Raw genomic sequence first — 23,210 nt, 5'->3', positions numbered from 1 at the left:
ATGCACAGCTTTATATGCATATCATTACCTCAAATGTTACTCCTGTTTCATTCCTGAGCATATCATATAGTCATATATATCATTTGTCACCTATATGGAAAACACAGGTCTCTGAGAAGAATTTTCACATCCAGCAGCTTACATATATTAAATGGTCCCTATATATAAAAACAGATTAAAAGATTCTTTCAGAAAAGCCCTAGAACAAAATTTCCTAAACCTTTTAGGACACTCAGACAACACACACACACAAAAAAAAATCCAAAGAATAACACCTTTTGAAAACACATATGCAATTAACTAAATTCTGAAATTCATAAGTCCTAATTTTTAATTTAGTGTAAACATCAATGGGTGCCTCAATTCAGTAAGCACAACACTAATGCCATGTTTTTGTCCATGACTATGCTCGTGATAATAAATTATTAAACATGTCCAATAACTTTAGCACTTTAAGTCAGTCCCCTGTTGGTAAATACAAAGTGCTCTTTTTCCTATTAGCAGTTAAGTGGTCCATCTGTAGTTTCATCTGCAAGGGGAAAAACATCATAGAAGACTTGACACTTTGCCTTTGATTTTGGAGTAAACATACATTTTCTCCTATATGTGATAAATATCAGAAGAATGGATAACGCAACCAGAAGGACTGATTTTAGAATTCCTTTCTATTGGGTTTATTTTACTCATATCAAATGATGTGGATGGAACTTTCTTGAGTCTTTCCACTAGATTATCCTTTGCCTATTATACAATCTTGCCAGCATCAAAATATTGCATCACAGGGTATAAAAAGTAGGCGGTCTCCATGAGACACTAAAAATTCCCAGAGGCCAAAAATATCAAAACCAGATGCTCTCCTTAGGGTGTAACTTCTGTTTTCTGTTCTTCCTTTATATTATCAGCAAAGATTAGCTTGTGATAATCTGGAGCAATAGAATTGTTTCCCAGGTGTATCTCCAACAAGACAGGTGAGTTGCTTTCCATAAATATTATATGGGATTTTTGCTCTCAAGTTTCTCACATAGAGGAAACTTCTGCAGAGTTTTATTTTACCATTTAGCTTTTCTACTGTCATGATATAAATAGACACTTGCATATATTTGATTCATTAAGAGAATCTCTGCTTGATTAATTGTTGTAACCCTATTTTTTTCCTTCAGAGCTGAAAGTCTAAATTGTTAAAGAATGAACAGTCGTTAATGCTATTTTTGTAAGCTCCTATTACTAATCTCCCACAGTGGTGTTCTTCATTACGTATGGGAATTTGACAGTGATTCCTATGAATCCCTCCTCTTTCCTTTGGTCTTGGATCTATAATTATTGATTTCTCTTTAATGGATGAAGCCAAAGTACACATATGGCCTTCATTGTAATCTTAGAAAATATGTACCAATTTCAAGCATTTTAACTAAAGGACCTATCAGAAAATACTTCAGGCTTATTAATATTCTTTTCTGGAACTGGCTTTCATTTCTCATTTAAAGAAAACTGGTAAAAGGCTCATGGTGAAATGCAGCATCCTAAAATCCCTTACCCTGGAATTTCTCAATGAAGCATAACATCTGAGCTTCCTGAGAATTTAAGTCATCAGTATGAAACAAAATAGCTCAAACTATTAAAGAAATTCTTGAACTTCAAGCTGATAGATTCAAATGGCAAACACTCTGAGGAGAGCCCTTTCATGAAACCATGACTCTTAATTTTTCCAACTTTCAAGCAAAGGGTTAAGTGTGTGATTCATTCCTTTAGTAATGAGTGCTGAGAATAAGGTGGTGAGAAACATCTAAGTAGGCTATGACCTCTCTCTCAAGAGAGAAAATTATATACTCTATCATTTAATAAAATGGAAGAAATTGGTGACCAAGGACAATATAAGTTATGACTTCCTCAAGGAAGGGATACCAAATAAAAACTGTATGAGTGACTATTTAATAAAATAGAAAAAGGTGGACGCATACACACAAAAAAAAACCCATATTCTTCTGGCTGGGACAAAAGTGTTGTTAATAATCTTTAATGATGCAAGAGCTTGAGTAGGGCCGGCATATCTGAACCAAACTGCACAAAGGATGTGATGTGAGTTTCTTATGTTCTGCTACCTCTACTGGATGCATCACCCTACCCAAAGGCCTTGGGTAACATTTATAATAATATTTGCCGCTTTAATTCTTCAGGAATGGCAGTGAGAAAGACTCACTGGCTAGAACTCTTGTTGGGCTCTTTATACCCAATTTGTTTTTTTTTTAAGAAGCACATGCTTTTGAGATGCCTCAGCTTGGACTCCGCATCTCAGCTCCTATTGAGATGGAGGGAACGGGAGAAACAATGAGTTCTGGAATATGAGCAGCCAGGATTGCCTCACTCTGCCCATTCTGTGGGTGAAAAGTAAACTTCTGAACTTGGTGAGATGACGCTGGTAAAAAGAGGGCAATTATCCACCAACTATCCCAGCAGACAAAGCAAAACATTTCTCTGTTCAATCTGTTTGCCTCACCGAAGAATGAAGCCTGATGAGGAGGGAACTCTGGGGATGGCAGGGATGCATCAAACCCTCTCTCCTGCCACCTCGAGCTCAATGGCCTGGCCAGGATGGTAGCTGATTTCCATTGCTTAATGTGAGTGCACCAAAGTTATCAGAGTACTGGCTACTGAGAACCTTCTCAACAGGACACCATTTTGGAGGTCAGGAAAACTTTCTTAAATTGGGTAAGGGATCAAGTATAACCTCCATCAGAGGAAATTGTTTGACCAACGTCACACTAAAAGAGAACACAACTTTATGTCAATTCAGGGGATCTTCCTCTAGACTGCACCCTCTTCTCAGCCCCTCCCACCACAGGATAGAAATAAAGCCACAGACAGATTTCACATTGTGGTCCCTTGTGGGAGTGACTTTCTATAGAACTTCCTGACCCCCTCATGGATGACACATGGCTTATCATGGCAGCACATTACCTAATGATCAAGTCAGACACACATTTGGTATTGTCTTATGCTTTCTTATTTAGCCAGTAATGACAAACAACATAGTTATTAAAAAAAAAAAAAAAAAGTCCTTCATGCCTGGGGATATCTCTAGCGAACCTGTGCTCAGAGATCACTGCACTTCTGTGCAACAAACCTGCATAGAACCAACACAAAAGAGAAAAAGCCACACTTACTTACTAGCCTAGTGATATGGTAATGTAATTTGGACAACTCCTTTAGCTGGTTGAAATAGGAAAAAGGACTTAGGTCATTGAGTTGATCAAGAAATATAAAAAGATAATGGCCCTAAAAAGAGGTTCCCATCCTAATCCTTGGAACCCATGATTATGTCACCTTACTTATTAGCAAACCCAGAACTTTGTAGACATGATTAAATTATGGACCCTGAGATTGGGGAGATTATCCTAGATTATCCTTATGGAGGGAAGTAGAAGGGCCAGTGGCAGATGGAGGGAAGAAAGTACAACAGAGAATCAGAGGTTAGAGAGTCAGAGAGGAGAAGGGAGAGGGAGAAGGAGGTGGGAAGACTAGAAGATTCTATGCTGCTGAATTTGAAATAGAGGGAGGAGCAAGGAGTCATGGAATTCAGGCAAGCTCTAGAAACTTGAAAAGGCAGGGAAACTCATTCTCCCTCAAAGCCTCTCAAAGGAGCCCGTCCTGCCAATACTTTGACTTTAGCTCATGAGACTGATTTTGGACTTCTAACTTTCAGAACTGCAGATAACAAATCTCTCCTATTTTAAGTCACTCCATGTGTGGTAGAGTGTTACAGCCGCAAAAGGAAATGGACACGATATGTGTAAAGTATTAAAGAAACTACCTGGTACATTATAAGGACTTAAAAAAAATAGTTCCTTCTTTTTTCCTCTCCCTCATGAAAACAGTCCAAAACTAGCATCCCAAATCTAAAACCACTTCAACAAGTTTTCCTGGCATCCTAAATGACTTATGTAATGCGATCAGCAATGCCCTAACATGACCTGCTATCATACTAGGATAAATATGGCTGCATTCATTATCTACCCAACCATGAACACAGAAGGACCAGTTACTTCTTCCACTCAAGTTTGCAGAGAGGACAAATAACTAGTCCCCAAGGAGAGCAAGGAAGCTTACTGGCTCACTAGCCCCCCACCCTGGGTACAGATCCAGGTTTACAGGTTGTGGGGAGGCTGTCTGAGCCTTGCTTGACTGGTGCTTTCTACTGGAATCCACATTTTGTCATATCCAAGCTATAGCTTGGTTCCAGCTGAAGGGAGACCATGTAAAAACGCTTTGAATTACATTACTTTAAAAACAAAGACAACATATAAATGGAAGAAGGTTTATTTTCTTTCCATTAAAAAAAAAGCAAATCCAGTTTTTACTACTAGGAGGCAAAATTTATTTTCACTGCCCATGCGGTTAGGAAAGAAAGTTCTTGTTTTGCTCTGAATCCAGCTCCCATCAATTCCTGAGAGTTTATTACATACTCTGGGGAAAAACACTTGCTATTTTCTCAGGTTTGATAAAGAACCTTATATTGCACTGACACAGCACTCAAGACATGGCTGTTGGTTTGTTGTTGTTTTTTTTTTTTCCCTCGCAGGATTAAGACTTAAGACAAAAGTCAAAACTGGCCAAGAAAATACCTTCAAGCCCTAATAGTGGCCTTGATGCTAATGCAATGCACTACATCTCCCATCTAATGAAAAAAATCATAGTTTTTAGTGTTTATACACAAGAGCATTTTCAGGGCAAGAATATAACTTGGAGAAAACCTCTGCAGACATTTTTCATTCCCTCCTCTCCCCAAATTTCATAGCACAAATAGTCACTTTATTCAAACATGGCTTTCTGTTTCTAAAAATTCATCTCATTTGCATCCAGGAAAAATATCACAACACATGAAAGGAAGAAAGTAAAGAGCTGAGCAAGGTTGAAAAGGTTTCAGAATTCCTAGACACCTCCCAGCAGCCTCAGCTGTTACAGCCCCCATCAGGGTTGTAGACACAGGGCTTGCTGGGCTTACCTGGCCTTGGCCTTCCTCTCCAAGGATTAAGGTCAGCGCTGGGTGACACTGTGAAACAGGCTCAGGAACCGCCCAAGATGGTGGCTGCTCAGCCTCTGGGAGCATCAGCTCCCTCTGAGCAACTGCTGATATATAATATCACAATGGATGGCACTTATTACACCCTCATAGGTGCTGAAGCAAATGCTTTTGCTCAGCATACACCCCTGTCCTTGAATGAAGCACTCTGAAGGACATTGTTGTTTGCAATGGATGAAGCAAAGATGGTTTGTGGTGAAGGCTGGGCAGGAAGTGATACACTGGACTCTTGGACTTTAATTTGGTCCGTGGCTGTATCAGGACCCACGTCTCAGGACTGATCCTCTGTGTGAAGGACACACAGATAGCCATTGGCTAATTTTTATGTATTTCCTTATATCAGATCATGTCTTCCTGCTCTTATTAACTAAGAGAAGTTTTTGTTTTCACGTAATTACATGCCAGTCTGAAGAAAGTACGAGCATTCATTCTAATTGTGGAAACAATTTCTGAAGCCCTAACAAGAAAAGTACTACATTCTGGGCACCAGACCCTGGGAACTGACTCCCAACTTTAATAGCAAAATACATTCATGGTATCAAATTATATTTTATTAAACACCTTCACTACGAGGTTTTTTCTTCTCTTCACTTATTTTTAAAAGGTTCCTTAAAAAAAAAAAACACTAGTAAATGCCCTTATGATGCCTTACAAGCCCACTCACAATGGCCCCATGACTTCTCTAGCACACAGGGTGCCCTAGCTCTAATTCCTGAGCTACCTGGGGTCACATTGTGGCCATTGGACCACTTGGAAGCCACCTCGACAAGGACCTAGTTCTGGTTGCTCAAGGACTCTTCAGAGAAGTATGTAGTGCAGATGAGGTCAGTAGCTTGACACTGCTTTTGTCAAAGCTGGTACTATAAATATTAGGTTATATAATCTGTCTACTTGGGATGTCAGTTCCCTCAGCCTTGGTGTGATTTTGAAGTAGATTCTGGAAGTGCTGAAACAGAAAGTAAAATACGTCTGTCAGGACCAACCCGATAGAGTCACTACTGGTTGAAAAAGGGAACCATCTATCCTGAAATATCGGGACTCTATAGAGAAAATAGTCACAAACATTAAGCACTGCTTCTTGAAACTGTGGAATTTTCTAGAACCTAGATTTAAATACTACAGTACACAGGCATATGAAAGCATGCTGGACAATAGCTCCAACTTAACAATGGTCTGCACCCCTTAATGTTGAATCCAGAGTTTATACACATAGAGATCAAGGAACTAAGCATTCATTCTTAAATACCTTTGCTATCCATGCTGTAACACAAAATGCTTTTTTTTTTTTAAAGATTCATTTATTTTAGAGACAAAGAGGGAGTACACATGCATGGGGTGAGAGAGGAGCAGAGGGGCAGAAGGAGAGAGGGAAAGGGAGAGTCTCAAGCAGACTCTGCACTGAGCATGGAGCCTGACATGGGGCTTGATCTCACAACCCTAAGACCATGACCTGAGCTGAAACCAAGAGTATGATGCTCAACTGGCTGAGTGTCCCCAGGCACCCCAACAAAATACTTTTTAAAAATTGGCTATGAGATTTAGCTAATAATACCAGTGAGAATGTGATATTCATGGCCATAGCGTCCGTGCCCGGACTCATGCCTGACAGGTGCTCTGTTGATCTTTGCTGAGCAAACAAACTGAACTGTTTTCAAAAAGGAGTTCAATCACTATTCTTCAGCCTATATACAAATAAAAGTCTAGCATCAAAATTTAAAGGATGCTTTCTCTGCTGCCACCACCATGGTACATTCTGGTGAAATTTTATAGAACAGATTAACTCCATACAATTTAACAAATAATAAAGAAGCATCTTCTATGTGTCAAATACCGGCTGGTCCAGCCCAGGCCGTGTGATGAAAGCTCAGAGAGGTGGGCTGCGGTATTCACAGAGGGTCCTGCCCACCCTCACCTTTCCAGATGGGAGCCGGGTTCCTGGGGATGATACACAAACCCAAGAAAAACAAAGCCAGTGCCAGGTGGTCCCGCCATCATGTGTGGTTTAGTATGTTAAACACAGGGTCCCGTGTGTTTTTGGTTTTATGGTTTTATGGTTTATATTTATGGTTTCCCCTCCAAAGCTCTCCACTACCGTGGATGACACCATGGCTTTGTCTGCCACTCCTCCTACTTGTCTTCCTCTCACATCTGCTGGGTTTTCAGACACCCTCCCTGAGCATGGGCAACCAGAGGCTCCAGACAATTTCTGATGCCTATGATGAATGGGCTGCCCACCGGTATAACAGTAACAACATCCTTCCAATACCGCCACGAAAAATGCAGAAGCGAGAATGAAAAATGCATTTTACCTGCTGACGCTTTTCAAATTCCAGCTTGATCCGGGACTTGATGCAATTGCATGTGTCCTGATATGTCTGCTGCAGGGCAAGTTCCATGAGGTGCTTGTGGTATGCCCCCGCCAGGTTCCCACAGATGAAAATGATCACATTGGCCAGGATCTAAAGAGACAGAAAGAGCCACTCAGTGGAGCGAGTGTTGCCAACTCAGGAACATGACAATAACAAAATGCACATTAGCAACAGCAAGAGATGACTCTGCAGGAAGTCAATTTCATTTGTTTCCAAACTAACATTTTTAGTTGCTTAAACGACACAGCTATTGCCTTCAGGGATTCTATCGCCTTCTTGGATCTATGCCCTCTGGTGGATGACTTTGCAGTCCCTCCCTGGTCGTTGGGCTCAGCCATGGGATGTTAATGCAATGGACAGGGGTCACTGAGTGCCAGGTCCAGCCTGGGGGCAGAAGGCCTGGCATGTTCTGGGTGGCTCTCTGGGCCTTCATCAAAAAGAACATGCTCTGCCTACCCCACTGGCCCCCAAAAGATGAAAAACTCATGGAACAGAGCTAACCAGATAGCCCATGGTCTGTGATTGTGTGCCACTGAGATTTTACGGTGGTTACGCGGCATTAGCATTACTTCAATAACAGGTGACTGATCCATGCGGCTCTCGCACCAAAACCGTACTCACTGAGCCTTGGTAAGTGATACTCTCTATTATCTTCTGTTTCTGTAGGAATATGGTAGATTCTCAAACCATATCACTCACTGCCCTTTTGACGATAAAAATCCACGTCCACAAAAATTTGAGGGGGAAAACAGAAAAATACAAAGAAAAACTATAAAGAACCTGCCCAGGAGAACATCTTGCTGTCCCTATGGCCCTATCCCCACTCCACGTCCCTCTGCGTTCTCAAAACTGTTGCCAAGTTTTGTTTTGCCAAGACCTCCATCTTGTTCCAAAAGAACCGAATTCATTCTGAAAGCAATGTTTTACTTTGCTTTTTTTTAAACATTTGATCAGATTTTTTTTTCAGATCATAAACATTCTGTGCAAACAGGATTTTGACTGCTTAGATAACATTCACTAGTATGATTGCACAATAATTTAGTTATATTCACACTATTTGACACTTACTTTGTAAATATCTTTGCATTCGACAGTGGTCCCCCTTATGGCTAAAGCTTTGGCCTCATTCTTCATCTTTTCTTTAGGTCAATTACTAAAGCACTGAGTCAAAAGCCATGCCTATTTTTAAGTTCCTGATACATATTGTGAAATGGCTCTGAGGAAACATTCCATTTATATTCTCACCCACAGCAGAGGACACGGTCTCTTCAGAGTGGAATCTTAACCAGCACACTTCACACAGAGCAAGTGCTAGCGATGCATCAAACTGATTAGTACTGATTTCACTCTTATGTGTTCAAGGCGAGACTTCCAGGTCTGGAAGAGGATGGGTGTCCACACCTGGATGGGGTGCCCCATTGCCCCCTCCTCCACATGACTGCATGTCTCACCAAGTAGAAGGTTCACTAGTGGCTTTATTTATTTATTTTTTAAAGATTTTATTTATTTATTCATGAAAGACACAGAGAGAGGGAGAAAGGCAGAGACACAGGCAGAGGGAGAAGCAGGCTCTGCAGGAAGCCCGACGTGGGACTCGATCCCGGGTCTCCAGGATCACGCCCTGGGCTGAAGGCAGTTCTAAACCGCTGAGCCACCCTGGCTGCCCGCTAGTGGCTTTAACAACAAACGCAGGGCATCAGCTTCCAAAAGCCCTGCATTCTTCTCTGAGAACCTCCTACTAACATCAGCTTGTTGCATCTACTGCTTACCTGACTGGAAAGGCTGGGAGAAGGATGTGGACACCGTGAACTAAGCCTCCACTCCTCTCAGTGGGCCTTTCCTTCATCCCCTCTGTGTCAGGCTAACGGAGCCCATGCACCCACATGCCCCTGTGCTGGGAGCAGGAGGAGGTGGGCTAATTCAGGGGAACAGGGTCAAGTCTGTGAGGCCCAGATCCAAGCCCCATCTCCAAACAGCTGTTAACGGTAGCAAGGGTGATATCCTGTCCTCCATCCACCTGATGTCTCTGTCTCACTCTCTGTAGGCCCTGAATACAGGTGGAAAACAGGGCCCCTCAAGCCCTGGGAACCCCGTGTTGGGGACAGAGGGCAAAGCAGGACAGGGTTAGAAGTGGGAAGAATGATATGATAGGCTTTTCTCTGTGAATAAACACAGGCCCCGCAGAAGCGGGGGAAGGGCTGTTCAGACCAGAAGGGCCTTCCACTTGTCCATCCAGCCCCCAGCTCCTGAAGGTGGAGAGCTCCTACAGCTCACCCATGCTCTCACAGCAGCCCCTGCAAATGTCCTTGTAGGCAACCACATGTCATCTTCCTCCAGGAGATTGAATGAATAAAGTATTAACTTTGGGAACAGCTGTGTGTGTGTGATATATACACACATGTGATGTATACAGGGGTGGCACGTGTATGTGATGCATTTGTCATGTGTGTGGTATGTGTGTACCATGCATATATCATGTATGTGGGGTGTGTGATCTGTGTGATACATGCATGTGATGCACATGTACCTACGATACATCTCTGTGTGACTTGTGTGATATACCTGTGTCTTTGGTATGTGATGTGTGTGATGTGTGTGTGTGTGTGCATGCTATGAGTGCAATTCATACACATCATGTGTGGCTTTGCATGGCGTGTGTGTGTGCCACGTATATCTCTGTGTGATGAATGAGTGAATGTAGGACATGCCTGTGATCTGAGTGGGAGGCATGGGCGCTGCTGCTGTGTGTTTAAGTGTGAGCACCGGCCCAGAGAGTGGGAGCAGGGGACAGTCTTCACTGTCATCTCCAAACATTCCTAACTGCAGGGGGCTCACCTCCTCCCTTTGCCATACTTCCACACATCACGGCTTATGAATGTGAATCACATGAGCACAGGGCTGCACTAGGGAACCCCTGGCTCACCTGGCTCCCCAAGGGAGAAGGAGTCCTCCTCTGGCTGACAGGATCAATGTCAGGGCCCTGCCCACCGGCACACCAGTCATTCAGCCCAGTCACACTCTGCTTCTGCAAAATGACCATCTACTTTGCTAAAGATTCTCCCAACTTTGTCACTGCCGGATTTGCGTTTGAAGGACGGTGCATGGAAGAATGCAGACAATGAGGCAAGCCAACACAAACCAGACTGTGCCAAATTAGAAAATGCAATCTTGTTCCTTATTAGGTGCAGCTGAAATAATAACTTCGTGATCATCTATGAGAGATTTTTCTTGTTCTCTTTAAAAAAAAAATGGCTTCAAAGCAAAAATGTCAACATTTTAGGAAGGCGATTCCTCCAAAATGAGAACCAAATGTAAGCGACAGAGCCAAATGACGCCATCAGCTGTCCCGGGAGCCCCCTCGGCAGGGTGCACGAACGGGGCACTTCTCTAGCAGCACGGAAGCCTCCCACGGGGATGGCAAGTCCTGCATTCTCCTGTATTCTCCCGAGGATCCTAGTTATTTCCCCTGAATTGCCCGGGGCCCCAGGGCAGGGCAGGTGTGCTGTAGTCCAACTGGTGGGCTGCCCCACCCCACAGTCCCGCTGAGGGGGCACCTGTGGTCCCTGCCACCCCCCCTCCCAGGCTCAGGCTGTGCTGCCCTCAGGAGGGACGTGCCCAGTCACCCCAAGCTCTCCCACCTGAGCCAACAGTACAGCGGCTTCCATTCTCCACAACCAGCTGCATGAGAGCCACTTCTCTCAGCAGAAGCACTGGTCCCAAGTGTCACAACTCTTTATTACTGGTCACTTCTTCCCAATCACAAGGACCTCGAGGGCAAAAGGCCGCCTCCACTCATCCGGGCACTGGTGCCTCCTCCACCGGGACGTCTGGTGCATGCCAGCACTGCCTCCCTGGAGGAGGCCTCCCTGCCAGCACTGCCTGGTCTCTGCCTGGCACGGTGTGTGGCCAAACCGGCCCCATCTCGGAACCTAAGGAAAAGCCTTCCTGTGGTCATTCTGGATGCTGCATTGCTTCAAACGACACGGGATTGGAGCACTTCCCGGCTACAGACAGTTGGAAAGAATGGATTTATCAATCTGAATTTGGATATGTGAAGGGAAATGCTCAAGAAACGAACAACTAAGAGTTTTAACACCAAGTCAAATATGGTATTTTTTCTGATGGAAAAATTAATTACATTTAATTTTCTGATACCTGCTTTCATCCTGAAACACCGTACTCTTACAATTACGAGGACTGGCCCTAGCATTTTAATAACTACAGAAATTTACAAACATGACTGATGTCCTAAAGCATCTTCTTTCACCAGGGTGCATTCACAGCATGCCTTTGTATGAAACCTAGGGCACCAAGGAAGTGAATCAGTCAAAATCTTCTTTTCAAAAATAATATCACAGCATTTTATTTTCTAGAAAACAGGCAGAGCACATGATTAAAAAAAACCCTATTTTTCACAATGCTGGATTTGTTTTATAACATCAAACCATGGTGATGCCTTCTTTTATCTCCTTGCTCCATTTAGCTACTTTTACATCTGTCAGAAAATAGGAAAGGGAACTTGGCTCCCCACGAGATGTCTTGGAAGAAAACAAATTGTTTAGAGTGAAAACAGCAGTGAAAAGTTTACCCCAAAGAGTCAAACCAGGCCTTGAAAGGGGAGCATGGCCCAGGATCTGGAACCTGTGCGAGCCTCGAGGTACCAGGACGGTCAGCCCTGCCACTCCACATGTTAGGTAAGTGGGGTCACTGGCAACGCTGCTCAGAGATTCTCAGAACTGATACATGCAAACATACCTTGCATCTTTTTCCCCTTGTGGAAGTCCAGAAAGTAAAACAACGAGGAGGATGGACATGTTTTATTATTTCATTTTACAGGCAAAGAAACAGTCTAAAAAATTAAGAGATTTGAGGGGAGGCCCCAAGAAGCAGGTGAGGCTTTTGGGACAATTTCTATGCCACCCCACATCGCCCCAGTTCATATGGGTCAGGTGAGTTCATCCAGCGTGATCCCACCCTCTGCCAGGGCCTGGGGAAGGTATTCTAGGGAATTTCTGAAGAGATGTGACACTGTAAGAGGCTCATAGTTTTTTTTTTCCTTTATAAAGCATCTGTATCTTCATGCTATAAAGCACTTCCATCATTTAGGTTATTTTAAGTGGCTGTGTTTTGGAGACCTCTTATCCATGGAGCTTTTAACTGGCAATGCTGGTGTGCCTGTGCATGTTCAAAGGAAAGTAACACTAGAGTCAAGCTGCTTCTAATGGATCATGTGATCAAGAGCAAAGGATCTGAAGGTTATCTCACTTGGGAGGAGAACATTTAAGTTTGTGAGTTCACTGCCTTTAAACATCTGAGATATTATCATGCGGCTTAGATGACCACTCAGAAACTATGCAACTCTGGGATATTATGCATTTCAAAGAGTTCAATCTTCCCACCCTTAATCTTAGGATAGGGGCGACAATCTACAACACACATGCGTGCTGAGAGCAGGCTCCTGGGAATGAGAGGAACAGCAGCACTTAATGAAATGATTTCTCCATGAATTAAGAGCACAGGGTCGAAGGAGAAAGGATATTATATGATTTGAAATAGGTCATCAGTTTAAGACAGAGCAGAGCATAAATATGCAAAAACACCAATTATAAGTCAAAGGAAAATAAAAGGAACACAAGAACGTGATGAGAAGAGCTGCATATGAATATTCAGCAAGCTCACTGCATCTCATAAGCATCAAATTTGGCTGAAATAAAACAATGCTCTTGTTCAGGAGAGAAAATGATTGGGTAGAGTTTCCCTTAATGGAGCTCTCAAACATGCTGCAGAAAATCCCAGCGCCAGCTCCTTAGCATTCCTTGTGACTCCCAAAGAATTAAATCTGCTGTATGTCCTGGCCTGAGGATTTCTGCTTTTTATGGTGTAGTGCAGACCAGAAATATTGTGCTTTGGATAATAATATCCAGTGATCCTTAGGTCATGTGTTAGGATTCTCTAACTCAAAATCCTTCTAAATGAATAGTAGCAGAGTCAGAAATAGTCTGGTGGACTGAATGTGCCCCCCCCCCCCCCATTCATATGTGGAAGCCCTAACCCTCAATGGAATGGTATTTGGAGGTGGGGCCTATGGGAGAGAGTGGGTTTAGATGAGGTCCTGAGGATGAGGCTCCCTTGATGGGAGAGGAGGGGACCAGGGCCCTCTATCTACCATGTGAGGATAGGGGGAGAAGGAGCAATCTGTAAGCAGGAGAACTCTCACCCAAACCTGAATCATCAGGCACCCTAATATGGGATGCCCTAGCCTCCGACACTAAGAAAGAAATGTGTCATTTGTGCCATCCAGTTGGTGGTGTTATATCATGGCAGTCCAAGCACACTAAGACAGGAGGGTAATGAAAATCAACAGTCCTACCACCCCAACAATGGGCATTATAGGGCTCTGAGTTCAAGACTGGAATCGAAAATCAGGAGGCGAATGAAATTTGATTTCCTATAGAAATGGCCACTGAAAACAGACAGTACTACTGGTTGTCATTATTCTCTTTTATAAAGAGAATATTAATATTCTCTTAATATTAAGAGCACAGGGTCGAAGGAGAAAGGATATTATATGATTTGAAATAAGTCATCAGTTTAAGACAGAGCAGAGCATAATATGCAAAAACATATTGCAAGCATACGCATATGTTTGCAATATGTTGCATATCTTGGTTATTAATAAGTCTTTCTGAATAGCATGCATTGTGTTGTTTTTCCAGTCACATTTGGGTAGAAGGATAAAAAAGTCTCATACATACATGGGGCTCAAGTCCAGTGTTACAAGTAGATAAAACTAGGGGAACGTTTGAGACCCTTGTTCATCTCAGAAGTGAGCCACCAGCTCATCATAAGCCAAAAGGAAAAGGTGAGCCTGGAAGCTACTCAAGACCTTGACAGAAAGTCTCTCTCACAATGCAAGTCACTGAGAACATGGCTTCCCAAGAAGGGAAAGCTGACTTAACCATGCAGGTACTTCTCAGCTTAGTGTCTACAGATCTGAAACGGATGGGGAGAAGTCTGGCTCAGTTTAGAAATAACAAAAGAGACAAAACACAGAGTTTCCAATTTTCTCAACTCTCTGGGAAAAGACAACATGAGCCTTCCTATTTCTGCAGAGGAGAAGATGGTCACATTGCTTATTCTCTTGTTTATTTTACCTTTAACTTCAAGCACATGGAACCATCTCAGCTTTCGGGACTTAGTTCCTCTCCATCATGGCAAGAGAGAGAAGACCAAACAGATAAAGTTATATGGGAAGGAGGGAACCCCTACTACTATAACTCACATTGTACTTCTCTGGCATCCAAAGCATGGCTGCACATTTTCTTTGTATTGGGACCAGTTCTGCAGGCCACTTCTCCAGAGAAATGCTATCAGACATTTTTCTTCCCTCTCCCTTCAGTGTCAACACAGTGCCAAGTCCAATTCCAGGAGCACCTGAAGTCAAAACTTGTCTCTGTCTGGTCGCAACACTGTCTCCTGCCACACAGCCTGCTGGCACAGTGATGTTTGGATGATTACACCTGACATTTTATAATCAACCAATCAATGATTACTTGAACTTTATATCTCTGTTAATACCCCACAGGAATCATTATCATCTTGGTCTTTGGGAGTCCAAATAGTTGAAAGGTTAATTATTCCACAGAGATTCTGCTCTGCTTATTTCAGAAATTCAAGGTACCACATAGTCCTGGATGGTCCAACAGGCTGTTAATTACAGGTCTTTGAATCTTCCCAAATTCTCTCTCTCATATGTAATGACACACACAAAACAGAACACATTTTAAAGCATTTAAAGCATATATCAATGCTTTTCAAAACTTTAGCAACATGTAATTATATACTAATGAAACCCAGACTTTACTAGTATTTTTATGTGTGGTTTTATATATATATATTTTTTATTGGAGTTCGATTTGCCAACATATAACACCCAGTGCTCGTCCCGTCAAGTGCCCCCCTCAGTGCCCATCACTCAGTCACCCCATCCCCCCACCCAACTCCCCTTCCACTATCCCTTCCTCTTAAATCAGCTTTCCTAAGGATCTGCACCAAGAAATATACAACAATTTGCCTAATTCTGATGATTTCCATGAACTTAAAAGTGAAAAAAAAAGGAGTTTTAACACGCGTTAGTTCAGAGTCCATTAATTTAGATCATCTAATTAATCTGAAACAATGAAATTTATCTTCATTTAAACACCATACAAAACTGTCTTCATTCATCACCACTTTATAGGTGACCTGTTTGAACTGCATCCACTCATTAAAAAAATGGAAAAGTCAACAGATGTTCAGATTTAAATAACAAATATGACCAAAGTTATCAGGCATTTCCATCTATGCAACTAAGCTGAAGATTAAATGATAATTCTACTTCATGGTGCAGGCGGGAGATAAAGATCTCCTTTCAAATAACTTATTGTACCAGAAGGGAGGTATGCCTTTTGTGGACAGTGGGGTATTTTTGCATTGATTGTGCAGCTTGCACTGTGACATGCTTCAATCCCATTATAACAAGAGCAAGTTAATTTAGAATTAAACAAACCAAGCACAGTGAATCCTTCTGATTATGATTGAATAAGAGGATGCTTTATGACGGTAAACAGACCTAAATGTAGATATCAAATGTAACGTGACACCAGAGTGGCAACTGCCTAGAGAAGAGGCATAGCAACACAGGGGTGGCATGGCCAATCTCAGGCATGAACCTGGACATGACATTAGTGAGCGCATTCATAGAGAAGCAACAGATTGCAAAATCCTGCGAAAATAAGACGCCAGATACAGGAGAAACACAATGAGTGGTGTGATTCATAAGGTCTACTTTGAATTGGAATGCCCTTTTTAGTAAGGGCAAAAAATGTTCCACAAAGTCATGCTGTAATTAAAAAAAGATAAATCACTGCCTGGATGCAAAAACTGAAACCTTTTGTGAATGGGAAAACAAAAAAAATGTCTTTTGACAAACTAAACTTTGGATGTTTCCTTAATGATACTAATTAGGAAAAGGCTGATATGAACTTAAAGATAGTCTCTCCCCAGAGTGTTCTCTTGGATTGCTTCAATCACCTGTCCCCATCTCCTATGGTATAGGAAGTGATGTAATCAATGTCTCTTCTCCGCTCATATGAAACCATCACCAGCTGTGTCTGGCATTTCTGCAAAAGAATGACCAGCCCCAAATTTCTAAGGAATGCACATTTTAACCTTTCAGTGGATTCTCTGGTAATCTCTAAATGATCTATCTTTAAAACTCAGTGTCATGTTGGTATGAGCAGAATTATAACCCCACCAAATTCAATTCCAGCCTGAACACTGTGTTCTGTAAGAATGTAGAGACAAGTTTTTAATGCCATCGACTCCAGATCTTGATTTCTGGTCAATTTCAACCAGAGATTATACATTAGTTTTACCCAAATCACCAAGAAGTATCTTTTGTTTTCCCAAACCACCATGAGTGCAGCAGTTTTCCCAGGTGGCAGCATTCAACAACCATGATCAAAAAGTGTGGACTTTGCTGAATGTGGATTAGTCAGTTCCAGGTGCCATGCCCAAACATCACAGATGGGGCAGCTGAAACAACAGACATCAATGTTCACATGGTTCTGGAGTCTGGAGGTCTGAGATCAGAGTGTTGGCTTATAAAGGGTCTTTGTATTTCATTCTAGCTGTGTCCCTGCATGATCTTTGCCCTGTGTGGGCTCCTCTCTGCACACCCCTGGTGTTTTCTAATTTCTTCTTATAGGTACCAGGCAGCTTGCACTTATGGCCCACCCAAATGGCCTCCTTTTAACTTACTTACCTTCACATGCCCTGTCTCCAAGTGCAGTCACATTCTGAGGTCCTGGAAGTTGGGGCTTCAACATACTAATTTTTTTGTGGGTAGGGAAGGCACAACTCAGTCCATAATAACATGATGTTAAGTCTTAAAAACACACTATTTACAAATTTCCAGAGAATCCACTTAAAAGTTAAAATGTGCATTCCTTAGAAATTCAGGGCTGGTCATTCTTTTGCAGAAATGCCACACACAGCTAATGATGGTTTAACATGACTGAGATGAGACATTCATTACATCACTTCATTCAACCAACTTTATCGAGCATTCATTTATGATCAACTAAATTTTGTACTTCCTATCCATGAAATCAACTTCACTGGAATAAATGCAATAAGACAAACCAACAATAAAAGTCAACAACGCAAGCAAACAAACACAGGTGATAGAAAGCAAGCTTGTCCTGAGCAGAACAGTGAATCTGTAGCTTTAGCTGCTAGGCTCTGGGGGATCAGAGATTCCAACATCATGCATGCTCATAGTTAGCTGTCTTTATGAGAGAAGGGTGCTGTGGTTGAAGGAAGACTTCAGATAGAGCATACTTCTTCCAACACTATTACAAAATCTTCCTCGCAAAAAATTAAACCACTCAACCACTAATGCAAAAATTATCAAATTTCCCAGTTTCACAATGCTATTAGTCTCTCATGAATTTTTCACAGTATTCCTAGGCCAAAGGAAATACCCCAAAGTATTCTTTATTAAGTAGTAATGTTCCAAAAAGTTAGGTATTATGACCTAACAACCTAGTGGTTGTTGGGGGGAAAAAAAAACAACATCTATATTGAAATAAAATATAAATTTTTGTTCATTCTTAAAAGACCTAGGGACTTATTATGGGCCCTCAATAGCCAATGTGTTTGTTGAGTATTACATAACTTCACAAGCCTTGGGTTCTAATTTAGCACCAGCACTCAGAATTCCTGTTCTGTCTTGGTTTCTTGCATTTTTGTTGCAACACCTGCCAAAATCCCAGCTTTAAAATGAAAGGGATGTATTGTCATCTAATGCTGAAACCACGAACTTCCAAGAATTGGTGGTTCGCGTGGTGTCTGTCAGGAACTGAAGGTTGCTGTGTCCCTTGAAAATCTCTAATATCATGAAGTGCCCCCACAAGGTGCCTTGGCACACAGTTTGGGAAACCATATCACTAATGGAATAGAGTTTTAGCAAAAACAATAATTAATAAACTACAGAGAATTGAAGGTGTTCTGGAAATCATGATGGGCATGCTACATATTTTCTCCTTCATAAACTCTGAACCAAAAATATATGAGACTTGTTGGTAGCCTACACAAAGCTATTTGATCCTCCTAAATAAACCCAACCTGAAAATATTATTGTGCAGGTTTTTGGAAGATATAGCTTAGAGTAGCTAACCTTTATGGGTTTAACTTAATGGGTTAAAGTCTTCTATGTGTCAGTTTTGCAACTGATTAGATGCTTGGCTAGAGCAGGAGGAGAATGCTACCCAGGATCCCATGTTCGCTGGTGCAAGAACTATACAAAATGGAGATAGTTTGGGGTAAAAGTTGGCAAAAATGCCATGAGGAAAGGAGAAAAAGAAGAACAAAGTCTTCCTTTCCTTGTGTCATTGTCAGTGGCATGTCCTTCCTTCCCCAAGCCTACTGTCTTCTTCATTGACAAGGAGCAGCAATCTGCTCCACCCCATGAGTCAGGGTCTCAATCAGAAAAGAGAGGGAAAGTCTCCTGAAATGACAATTTACAACAGTTTCCAGACGGTGAGCTTCACACACACTTTTTTAGCTAAGAGAGAAAACCCTGACCTTCATCTGGGACTGTCATGTCATGATCACATTTTAAAACGCCAGTGTTTCAAGTCTAAGTGCATTTCTGGGATGAATTAACATGCTTTCTGATGGTGTGAAGAAGTACTGCAAGCCAGGGAGGAAAGAGAAATCCATCCAAGGCTACTAGAACTCCACAGAACAAGTATAAAAAGTTAAGAATCTTCACTTCCATTTTCCAGTGGACACAATACGTAAATAAACTTGGCATTACATAAATAAAGAGTAAAATGATTCAATGTTTAGTCCACAGGTATTAATTTTTTAAGAACCAAAATAAAAAGTGGAAATCCTAGTTGATAGGTAATAATTTCTCCTTTATTTTCTATCACATATACACCAGGCCTTAGCCAATTAGAGCAATATTTGCTATCTCACAATTTATCTTAACCATTTGAGAGAAACACGGTAATGCCTCTCTTTATGATTGGAAAAGACTACTTAGAGCATGAAATTAAATAAAAGCAGCAAAAAGTTTACTGAATTAAGTTTAAGAAGCAGAGAAAAGAGTCTGAGAAATGGTCTTTATACTAGAAAGGAGAAGAGGCGGGCGGTGCAGGGCTTCCCATGGTCAAGTGGTCCTGATGGCTGCTTTCCTCCTATCAGAGGAATTAAGCTGCGAGGCCTGCTACAGTGCAGGGTTTTCACAGCTCCAGGGCTTTTATAGGCAATCACTGCACTGAAAGATATTAATGGGGGGGGGGGGGGGGGAGAACACATGCCCAACATCAGAACTACAGGGCAGAAGAACTGAAATGGGTGAAACAATGTGATTTTAAGAATATGCATTTGGAAATAGCTTTGTTTGGATGAAATCTGATAACCAAGTTCCACAAAATGCAAGAAAAAACAGTTTTTAGCCTCCATGCTCCAGAAAACCCCAGAAACCCAGACCATTACCCTGGGTTATCCATTGTCTCCAGGCAACGGGGATTCCTGGCTCTAGTTCATTCCTGACTTTCTCCCAACAGCAAGGCAGGCTGCTCCTAAGCACATGGCACCCCGCACTCCCCACCTCACATAACCCTCCCTTCTTCTCTGTTTCTCAGTTTTCCTTGGTAACCAAAGGAAAGGCTTGTCTGCTTGAGCTCTTCCTACAACTTTGATCCCCGACTCTCCATAGTCCACTTCAAGCCCTGAAGGGAGTCCAGGACGCATGGAAGCTATCCCTGTCAAGGGCAGTGGCCCCCTTCCGTTCCTCTCCTCACTCCCTAACATGACTCCTGAGGGCCACCTAGGTGGCCCCACCTCTCTTGGCCTCCTCCTGGGGTCCACGCTCTCTGGAGTCCACCAGTCCCACTGACTCCCCTGCTCTGACTCCAATGTTACACTCTCCAGGGTTCTTCCCTGGCATGCTCTCTGAGCGCTTCCCTGTTACTCACCAGCACTTCACCCAGTTATTCCTCCAAGATTACTTGCCTGGAAAATGTAGTCATTTGTATTTGTATTTACTCAACTACTTCTTGCCTGTCTCTTCTGCTCTGCTCTATGTTCCACAAGAGCAGAGATCCCATTTTATGTATATATTGGGTAATTCATAAAGGGTCTACCATGATGTGTATTTGGTAAATATTCTTTGAATCTATGAATATAATCCCTTATAGCCACATGATTCACTACATCAGAATTAGAGAGATACTAATTCATATACTGAATAAAAATATGTTCATTCAACAGTTATTATTGAGGGCCTACTATGTGCCAGGAATTCTGCAAGGTGCAGGGACTATAGTTTTGAGAATAAAGACAAGAATCCTTGCCCTCATGAAGCTTACATTTAAATACGATTTTTGGCCTCAGATAGATCTACTCCTTTTTTCTGCCTTTCATATTTTTTTAAGATTTTATTTGTTTATTCATGAGATACACACACACAGAGGCAGAGACACAGGCAGAGGGAGAAGCAGGCTCCATGCAGGGAACCCGACATGGGACTCGATCCTGGGACTCCAGGATCATGCCCTGGGCCGAAGGCAGGCATTCAACCGTTGAGCCACCCAGGCATCCCTCTACCTTTCATATTTGGAAATAAAGCTTCACAGCTGCTTTGTATGATGTTATCCTTAATATCAGGGTTATTCTTTAACATATACCTAATGTCCTTTTAGTAAATCCATGCAAATAATACCTGGAACAGACATGAAGAATTTGGACTCTAAATGGTCCTGTTAGAGCTCTCCTGGGAAAATGGCAGATATGTGTTTTCTCACCTGGAAGAGAATGACATTCTCCTAGCTGGCCAGATTTGAGTCTGATCTGTTGGGTAAACTAAAACATCTAAAGAAAAGATATGTGTTAAAAAGAGGGGGGTGAGTAGGTGGTAAAGATTTTAATTCTGGAAACACAGAAAAGGCCAGTCTCTGATGAAAACAGTGCTGTCTTGAACAGATGGCATCTTGTCAGCTGATTCTAGTACCTGGTCCACCTGGCTGGTACATCCCTCTGGGGAAGGGGCATACTTAAGGCTTTAAGAAGTTGATGTTTTAAACCACACATTCTCAATGGGGGCCATATCACCCCAAGCATTGCCTCTTGGGGGAAGCAAGAAAACTACTTTTTCCTTTTTTTTTTTTTTAAAGAGAGAGAGGGAGCACGAGGTGGGAAGGAGCAGAAGGAGCGAGAAACAGAGAACCTTAAGCAGGCTCCACGCCCGGTGTGGAGCCTGACTCAGGCCTCTATCTTGAGACCCTGAGATCACCACCAGAGCCAAAATCAAGAGTTGGATGCTTAAACCAACTGAGCCACCCAGACACTCCAAGAAAATTACTTTTTAAATGCATAACGCAAAAGAAAAAATGCATAATGCACAGATATGCATGTATCACTCAGACATGCAATATTCCTAAAATTTCATGGTGTGATTAGGGGAAAAAAAATCTAAGATGGCCCTTTAGGAAAGTAATCATGGAGAAAAGTCAAGAAACATTGCCTTAAACATCACCTATGCTATCTCCATGCTCATGGGTAACCTCTGGATGAGGTGGCTTCTTGCAACAGAGAGAGATGGTGAGAGGTAGTTTCATAAAATTATCTGGTCTACCGGCAGTCAAATTCCTCATGATAAATTAATAAATTAACTCCTTGGGTTTAAATATCATTGTTTTTCACTTTTGTTAGAGCAAGTCAGCCTCCCAAGTTTGGTGATGTTTGGTTTCCTCAGGATCACACTATGGGGCTCTCTAAATTGCAGGCCACTCCCTGCAGGAGTGAAAGCTCCCAGGTGGACAGATTCTACTTGTATCCAGCTTCCCCAGGTGACCCATCTTCTGATGGATGACATCATTCTCCAAATTAAGACCAATTTATCTCTGATAGATTTAAATACACCCTTCTTAACCTATGTGTATTTCCCATTGTTACTGCACATAAATCCCACCGAATTCTGCAGGTGACTTTTGCCATCTTTTATAGGTACCATGAATCTAATGAAAACACCATCATCACCTCCAAATGCAAATTTCATGCACAAACTGTGCTCCATTTAGGGAACTGAACACTCACATTTTAAAGCACACTGCAATTGTTAATTGCCATACAAATGCCTCTGATTTGTGTTTAGGAATGGAAAAGGCAACATAAGACTCCTTCCAAGGTGCTTTCCACACAAGAACTCATGTGAGAAGGTCACAAAACAGGCTGTGCCTTCAAGTCCCCTGGCAATTTAAAAAGATATATACGTGCCCAGGACCCACGCCTAGAGAGCCGGCAGGCTATTATTTATTTATTTTTTTACATAAATCTCCCCAGATTTATACACTGGGAATGGAGAAACTAATGTCATTTACGAAGTAGACCAGACCTGGATGTTGCCAGAACAAAGAAACAATTCAAGTGGGGAGGAGTTCAGGATTTCATAATGGATGGAATGAGTAACACTTCATGTTAATGAGGATGTGCTTCCTCCAAGGAGGTGGGCTTCACTATTCAAGCTAAAAATGTGAGGTGCAGTGTGATTATTTAGACCAAAGGAAAGACATCTTTCTGATCATTTAGGAGGGCCCTGCCCTGATAGGAGGAGGGAGATGAAGGCTGTGATCCAGGCTCTAGAACCTGGATTTGGATACAGCTAAGGCTGAGCCCTGGGGCAAGGCCCGGGGAGGGGTGAGGTTCCAGAG

At 42.2% G+C, this 23,210-nt stretch overlaps 1 protein-coding gene across 1 annotated transcript in view; it reads right to left on the bottom strand.

Moving 5' to 3' along the window:
- ADCY2 (adenylate cyclase 2) overlaps positions 1-23,210 on the bottom strand; it is a 386,829-nt gene that overhangs the window by 177,776 nt on the left and 185,843 nt on the right. Inside the window, exon 4 of the mRNA XM_026017679.2 lies at positions 7,387-7,536. Within this exon, the coding sequence (XP_025873464.2) occupies positions 7,387-7,536 (150 nt within the window). The remainder of the gene's footprint in view (positions 1-7,386; positions 7,537-23,210) is intronic.

This window comes from Vulpes vulpes, chromosome 3, assembly GCF_048418805.1.
Source record: "Vulpes vulpes isolate BD-2025 chromosome 3, VulVul3, whole genome shotgun sequence".
In the NCBI taxonomy this organism is placed as follows: domain Eukaryota; kingdom Metazoa; phylum Chordata; class Mammalia; order Carnivora; family Canidae; genus Vulpes; species Vulpes vulpes.
This window is presented reverse-complemented; position numbering and strand designations above follow the sequence as displayed.